This window comes from Brienomyrus brachyistius, unplaced genomic scaffold, assembly GCF_023856365.1.
Source record: "Brienomyrus brachyistius isolate T26 unplaced genomic scaffold, BBRACH_0.4 scaffold34, whole genome shotgun sequence".
NCBI classification, from domain to species: Eukaryota; Metazoa; Chordata; class Actinopteri; order Osteoglossiformes; family Mormyridae; genus Brienomyrus; species Brienomyrus brachyistius.
Window position 1 is genome coordinate 1589575 of NW_026042309.1, and position 7926 is coordinate 1597500.

Genomic DNA, 7926 nt, shown 5'->3' on the forward strand with positions numbered 1-7926 from the left:
TCAAAACATACACATATCAGTCAAAACATATACACATATTTGTGAAAATGCTATTAGTTTTCATTTAACCAACACAGTCCTCAATGATCAGACACTATTTCAGACAGTTTCACACTGCTGTGATAAATAAAAAACACATGTGTAGAAAAACTAATTTTAGGAAATAGCATGTGCTAGATTTTTGGGCAGATGTTATGTAAGGGATCATTTCGATGACAAAAAATAGTGACAAACCCACAACATTCTTCATGATTAGTTTGAGATATAGGGAGAATGTACACAAATAGGCCTACTATAAACTTACCAAGCACTGCACAACACTGATGCTGCAGACTGAATATTTCAAGTACCGGTATTTATTTCAATTCAAGAAATACAGTATTTCTTACCATAATCAGTTACAGTAATCAACCAACAATGAAATCAATGAAACAAATAAAATCTGTAGACAAATAAAAATTACTGCCTGAAGTACATACAGTTTGACTCTGGAAAAAAAAGCAACACAAATACTGTAACTATTCCTCATCTCTCCGTCCGGCTGGATCAGGCCATAAGATTTCATCCACATCACAGGCTATGTCTTCATTGGCAAGGCACCGTTGGAAGAATCGCCTTGAGTGACGAATCCACCCCTGCACAGAAGCTGCGTCGATTTGATCACATGCCTGCTCCATGGCCTGAATGAGGGGCAAACGGTCATAGGGCCGCAGGTCGTATACCTTCCACCGCCACGCTGAAAAAAACTCTACGATTGGATTCAGGAAGGGGGAGTATGGGGGAAGGTATAACACTTCAAAATCAGGGTGACCATGGAACCAATTCTGGACCAGAGCAGCCCGATGGAAGGAGACATTGTCCCAAACGACAATGTACCGCATCTGGTCCACTTTGTGTAATGCTGTGACAATCTCGTGCAATCTGTCAAGAAATGCAAGTATTAGATTTGCATTATAGGGTCCCAGATTTGCATGGTGGTGGAGGACCCCATTTTGTGTGATAGCAGCGCAGAGGGTGATGTTACCCCCTCGCTGCCCTGGCACATTGGTGATTGCCCTGTGTCCAATTACATTTCTCCCTCGTCTTCGTGTTTTTGCAAGGTTAAATCCAGCCTCATCCACATATATAAATTCATGCTGAATTTGTTCTGCATCCATTTGCAAGACTCTCTGAAACACAGTAAAAGACAATAGGATGCTATTCAATATCTATTGCACATTTTTTTTGTGCCAGAACATTATGAGCAGTGCACAATACCACACCATAGCAGTAAAATGAACAATACATACCTCCACATATTCAGAGCGCAGATGTTTCACTCTCTCTGAATTTCTGTCAAATGGTACCCGATATAGTTGCTTCATGTGTACTTGCTTTTTCTTGAGGATTCGAGCTAATGTTGACAGAGAGACTCGGTGGATGTTATTGAAAATACGGTCATCGTTGATGATATTGGCTTGGATTTCTCGCAGCCTGATACAATTATTGGCCACAACCATGTTCACTATGGCGGCCTCTTGTGCACGGGTGAACATAGGGCCCCTTCCACCTTGGTGTCCTCGACCCTCAATCCTATGTGAAAAATATACTGTATATATAAAAAAATACACATGCAGCCTCAAATGTCACAGTAAACAATATTGATGACAAGTACAGCAAGCTTAAGTTTCAATGTACTGTGTGGTTAGCTTACCTGTTTTCTCGATGAAATGTCCGAATTACTGACGCAACAGTATTTCTGCTGAGATTTGGTTGAACTCTTTGTCCAGCTTCCATCAGTGTCAGTCCATGGTTGAGAACATGGTCAATAAGTGTTGCACGGATTTCTTGAGTCAAATTTGGTCCTCGTCTTCTTTGTTCAGGTTCTGTCAACTCTTCAAGTTCTTCTCTACCTCTTCCTCTACCTAGGCCTCTTCCTCTACCTTCTTCTTCTCCTCTTCCTCTACCTAGGCCTCTTCCTCTATCTCCTCCTTCTCCTCTTCCTCTACCTAGGCCTCTTCCTCTACCTTCTTCTTCTCCTCTTCCTCTACCTAGGCCTCTTCCTCTATCTCCTCCTTCTCCTCTTCCTCTACCTAGGCCTCTTCCTCTACCTTCTTCTTCTCCTCTTCCTCTACCTAGGCCTCTTCCTCTATCTCCTCCTTCTCCTCTTCCTCTACCTAGGCCTCTTCCTCTACCTTCTTCTTCTCCTCTTCCTCTACCTAGGCCTCTTCCTCTATCTCCTCCTTCTCCTCTTCCTCTACCTAGGCCTCTTCCTCTACCTTCTTCTTCTCCTCTTTGAGCTCCCCCTCTCATTCTCACTCTTCCTCTAGCTCCTTCCATTTTTGATGAATACAGGTGAACTCACCTGCTGCCTTTTATAGCACACCTGAGTGCTGCGTTTTCTAATTAGCACATGTGTGCTTCCACACCTTGTGGATGTGCTTATCCAATTAGGTCATTAGTGTGGTCATTGGCAATCTGGGGCTTTGTAATGACAAGGAAGTAACCTCACAATCCTTATCTGTGTCTAAGCTGTCGAAATGTGTGTAGAGTTTTACAAATCACTGTGTGTAATGTTTTGCAAAAAGAGTGAAGCAGACATTGTGTGTAATGTTGTGCAAATCTGTGGCGGTGTTTTGCTCCTTGGAGTAGACTTTTGCAAATTGTGTGGAAATTTTTATTTTACAGTGTAAACAATCGTAAAAAACTGTAACTTCTCTGCTTGGCCACAATGAAAAGAGATATGTTTGCAGGGGATCAAGGTGAGGTTGCTTTCTTAACCTAAGAACACTGAACCAATGGTCAAGCAGGGTGGTGGTAGTATCATGCTGTTTTGCTGACAGCACTTTACATCACTACATTGCACATAGAGGATTGAATGATGAAGTGGCACTGGATAGATAGATTGGGAATTAGATAGATAGAGGAACATAAAAGAAACATAGCATAATAAGTATTTACTGTAACCCTATGGTGTCTGAGGCCTCTCACCCTCTTTCAAAGTAGTCTGACATGCCTTGACATTTTACAGTTTTTCTGAATTGCTAAAACACATTTCCTAAAATCTCCTCTCCTTTAATTAAACCACTAAGCACAAACCCTAAAATTCAAGCTAAACTCACAAAAAAATGAAAACGCTACCAGTCAAAACTGTTGTTAGCATGTAAATTAGAAACCGCAAGACTATTGTCACGATCGCCGTAGAAAGAGGGTGATCGTTCAGGCAGGCGAGCGGGCAAGAAGCAGGCAGGCAAGCGGAATACGGGGAAACGGGGATTTATTGGAGAAACTAGAGGCAGGAAACATCAGACGTCGACTAACATCAATGACGGACAAGAAACTAAGGCAAGACATGGACTGAAATAGACAGGACTGGGCGAAAATAATCAGACACAGCTGGGCTAGATCGGGGAAGCACACGTGGATAATGTTGGAGTTCAACTCCACCGAGTCCGTTGATGAGGAAAAGATGCACACGTGAGGAGAAGGATGGTTGTAAGTCAGCTCTCTTTATTCTCAGCACAGATCGCGATCCGGGAGCCACACTCAGATGCACAAACAGTACATACCGAAGGAAGCTCTCTCTCTATGGTCTGTGTCTGGTTTGTATAACCCGTTTAGGGAGTCTGCTAAACCTTTCCAGTTGCGTGACATACAACTCTTGTTTTGATCATGCTGTGCGTTAGTACCCACCCCCTTTTCCTTTTATCCTATCCTGTTATGTTGCAGAGTTGCAGCGTCAGCGACCCTCAGCAACCCCCTTCATTGTTAGGCCCCGCAGCCAAGCCGGTCAAGCATAAGCATAATGTCACCATGACCCTGATAATGCACCTTCTGCTTTCCTAATTTCACTTGCATTATGAGAAGGGCTGAAGCCCCCCTTTACTTCCTGCCTGTGTTCCAGTTTGTTCCCATTTCTTAGTGTGACAAAGTCTAGCACGAAGCCTAACCCCCCCCTCAATAATCAGGGGACGTGGCACACACGAGGATATGAGCCGGGCGTGACAACTACAGTATAGTAAAAACAAAAGTATGGTCGATTACCAAAAATATTTGTATACTGTACAGTTATGACTGACACTAATATATAACGTTTGCCGTACAAAGTACTCCAGAAAAGTTACTGTCAAGGACAAAGCCAAAATGTAAACAAATGAGAGGCATATTTCAGCTGTGTTTTCTATTTTGCATCAAAGTTCACCATAGCGCAAAATGTGTTTTAATGAATGAGAATGTGTTTTGAGTTTTGCAAAAAGGGTGACTGAGATCTGCAAATTGTCTCTAACTAGGTGAACATCGTTTAAAGTTTTGCCAAACAAGTGACTGATTCAATAAACGACTTTTGGCAATTGGCAGTTTTGTTCCCAAAATGATTTTTAATAATTCAGCAATTCAGAAAAACTGTAAAATATTTCACTTATGTAAACAACATTTATCCCAAAGTGCTACAAATGCTTTTATTCAGCACAAACTCAGCACCAATAATCTGAGATCATTTAGAATGTGATTATTCTATTTTTTTTTGTTAAAATCTACTTTAAACATATACTTTTCAAAAACCTATTTTCAGTGGTGCTGACAAATTGTAAAACATCACATTATAAACATTTCTAGCCAAGACGTTTGAGCTCTGAAGCTTATAGACATAGGGGCTGGTTACACAAAGGTGAATGAGAAATTCAAAGAATTGTATGAGGTTTGATACTAAAGTGTTATAACTTTGAAGTGACTTTGGAGTCACCAGACCTTTGCATACTGTCAATGGCCCATCAGTCTGGAATGTCTGTCACTGGTCCTCACACCAATCAGTTTGGAAAGGCAGTGGGAATTTTAGTTTATTTCAGTTGCTAAATTTATTCCACACAATGAATCATTACACAGTGAGAACATGTAATCCCTATGCAGAGCGAACAGGAGGCAGGATTCAAACCCCCAAACCATCCACCAAGTCACTGTCCTACCCTCATGTGCTTATTGCCATTACCCATCATTCCTCTGGGTTCTCTGGCTTCCCTCCCCCATCACCCAAACACATTTTAGAGTGAAGTGGAGTTTTTAAATTGTCCATAGGTGTGAATGTGTGTGGGAATGGTGTGTGTCACTCCCCATCCTGGGTTATTCCCTGCTTTGTGGGATATGCTCCGGACTTCTGTGACCCTGCATAGACATAAATGACATTTCTCACATCTATCGTTCCAATAACATGTACTTTAGGGGTCTGACAGGATTTTTAATCAGCATTAAATCTGGCCCACAGAACAACACATGACCATATTAATGCTGCCTGTTTAGTAGATTATCTGCATTTGGTGTTTTTCTTAAGCAAATCTGAGTGGGCTGCCTGAGCTGAAGACCTCCACATCAGTGCCCCCATGTTATTTGAGCTTGAGATGCCTGCTGAAGTGTATTAGCACCAAGAAGATGAATGACATCATGTGTCTTCTTCCAGTATCGCACTTACGAGGTGAAGGCAGGTCGAGAAGGACAGCCTCTGGGATTCCTCCTGTGTGACACCATGGGATTGGAGGCAACTGCGAATGGAGGGGTGAAAACTGAAGATATTGAGAGGATCCTGAATGGCTACATACCGGACGATTACCAGGTAAGAGCTGTGTATCTAACCATGTCTCAAAAACAACTGCTATATGAATACAGGAAACTAAATCTCAGAAAAGCAAATGAAGGGGTGAACATTGAAGATATTGTGAGCATCCTGAAGGGCTGCATAAAAAAAGGTCCTGGGTAAGAGCTGTGTATCTAAGCAGGCCTCAGTAACAGCTGCCATATGAATGCATGCATGTCTGATCCCATTAATGGCTTATAACAGTCACATGTTTACAGATACTGGTTGTCTTCTCCCTACATTCTCTTCTGACAAAATTAAATCTTATCCATTGATTTGTTCTCACATAAATAAGGAATTACACAGATGTCATATGAGATACACAACATTTTGCTTCAATTTCTCATGATCTCAAAGTCAGTGCATGTCTGTTTGTAATGTGTCATTAACAACGTTTTGTCTGTTTAGTTCAACCCTGCATCACCATGGCAACCTGGTGCTGGTCAGACAGAGTTACAAATTAAGGACAGGATCCACTGTGTGGTGTATATGATAGACAGCTCAACATTAGGAATTATGGCTACAGAAATGAAGAAGAAAGTTGATGAAATCCGAAAGAAAACTAGTTTTCAAGGTTAGTGAGTGGGGAGGAATGTGGCATCTGTTATTGAGTGTGTGTTGTTGGGCAGGGGTACATGAATAACACAGAATAATCATACAGGAACGTGACAAAGTAAAAACAAGAGCAGCTTTCTGGAATGGAAAATGGCAAACCATGTTTTCCGGGGCTTTGGCAGAAACGGTACTCATGCTGTAACTGAAGGAGCTCCTGGATGCTCCTCCACACAGAGCCGCTCCATCTGTGAGAAGCTGGAGGGCTTTCACATAGGGTCCACTTTTAAAGGGTTGGGACTGAAGATTAGGGTATGAACATGAGCTGAGCTGAACACATGTGGATTGAGGAAAGGCAGAGTGATGCTGGCAGGTGCTTCTGAGTAAGACAGACAGTGTGCTGATTGCTATGATGGCTTATTCCATAGAACATATAATATGTCACTAGTGAGACGTTTCTGTTGATGTTTTTAGATGTGCCTCTATTGGTGCTACTGACCCATGTGGACAGAGCGTGCCCGCATGTGGAAAAGGACTTGAAGAAGGTGTATCACAGCTGCTACATAAAGGATATGGTGAGTTTCAGGGTCTAACACTAGAATCAGTACTAAAAGCTCGCAGCAGACACATACACAGTGAAAAAGTGAGAGATAGCAGTTCATCTGGGTGAATGTCGGCTGTAGGAGGAAACAGAGTGAACAAGCAAACGTCACACATGCAACCAGCGGCAGGGATCGAGCCCACAGCCCTGGGGGGTCTGAGCTTTGGTTTATTATATTCCAATGGCTCACAAAACTTTATCTCAATTTTATTTTCTAAAACATATTTTCAGGCAGCAAAATGACCCTGTGGGCAGCACTGTGGCCTCACGCCTCCATAAACCAGGATGCTGGCCTGGGTGTCTCCTTCCTCAGGTCCTCTGTTTCCTGGAATTGGGGGTTATGGATGGATGGATGACAAATTTGTGTCCAAAATTTGGATTTACATTTACTGCATTTGGCAGATGCCCTTAGCCAGAGCGACTTGCATAAGTGGGTAGAAGTCTTATCAGTGATTACATTCTGATACTTATTCGGTAGAAGCCGGTTAATACTATCACAATAAAAAACTCTGTTGGCAAGTAGTACAATTCTTTGACATTTAATTGCCATCAGGAGCTTTAGAACTTCAGTTATACAGTGGTACCTTGGAAGACAAACTTACTTCATTCCAGAAGGCTGGTCGACTTAGGATTTGGTTGAGTTCCAAGTTAAATTTCCCCATAAGAAATGATGTAAATGAGTTTAATCCCTTGCAGAGCCTCCATGTTTACCTATTGAATCCTATCAACTCAGCGAACTAATGATACAATCATTCAACAACTTATAAAGTCATACAGACATGAAAAACCACACATCCATCCATTTTCCAAACCGCTTATCCTGCTGGGTCGCGGGGGGTCCAGAGCCTAATGCGGAAGCAATGGGCACGAGGCAGGGAACAACCCAGGTTGGGGGGCCAGTCCATCACAGGGCACACTCACACACCATGCACTCACGCACTCCTATGGCCTATTTAGTAACTCCAATTAGCCTCAGCATGTCTTTGGACTGTGGGGGGAAACCGGAGTACCCGGAGGAAACCCCACGACGACAGGGGGAGAACATGCAAACTCCACACACGTGTGCCCCAGGCGGAGACTCGAACCCGGGTCCCAGAGGTGTGAGGCAACAGTGCTAACCACTGCACCACCATGCCGCACCTAATAATGATAAGAATGATGATAATAATAA

General features: G+C 42.7%; 1 protein-coding gene and 1 long non-coding RNA gene across 17 annotated transcripts in view; one reads left to right on the forward strand and one right to left on the reverse strand.

The window, feature by feature from the left end:
• LOC125721546 (interferon-induced protein 44-like) overlaps window positions 1-7926 on the forward strand; it is a 183762-nt gene that overhangs the window by 20919 nt on the left and 154917 nt on the right. For 14 of the 15 annotated variants that reach the window (XM_048997505.1, XM_048997500.1, XM_048997498.1 and 11 more), the window contains 3 exons: window positions 5429-5581; window positions 6011-6176; window positions 6629-6729. In XM_048997505.1, coding sequence (XP_048853462.1) covers window positions 5429-5581; window positions 6011-6176; window positions 6629-6729 — 420 coding nt within the window. The remainder of the gene's footprint in view (window positions 1-5428; window positions 5582-6010; window positions 6177-6628; window positions 6730-7926) is intronic. The other variant, XM_048997508.1, reaches the window with a different exon arrangement.
• LOC125721564 (uncharacterized) lies at window positions 866-2157 on the reverse strand. Of its 2 annotated transcripts, none has more exons than XR_007385823.1 (3): window positions 2031-2157; window positions 1290-1904; window positions 866-1169 (listed from the first exon to the last, which is right to left on the reverse strand). It is a non-coding gene; the product is annotated as an uncharacterized LOC125721564 (long non-coding RNA). The 2 variants fall into 2 exon arrangements; XR_007385824.1 differs by having other exon boundaries at window positions 1947-2073.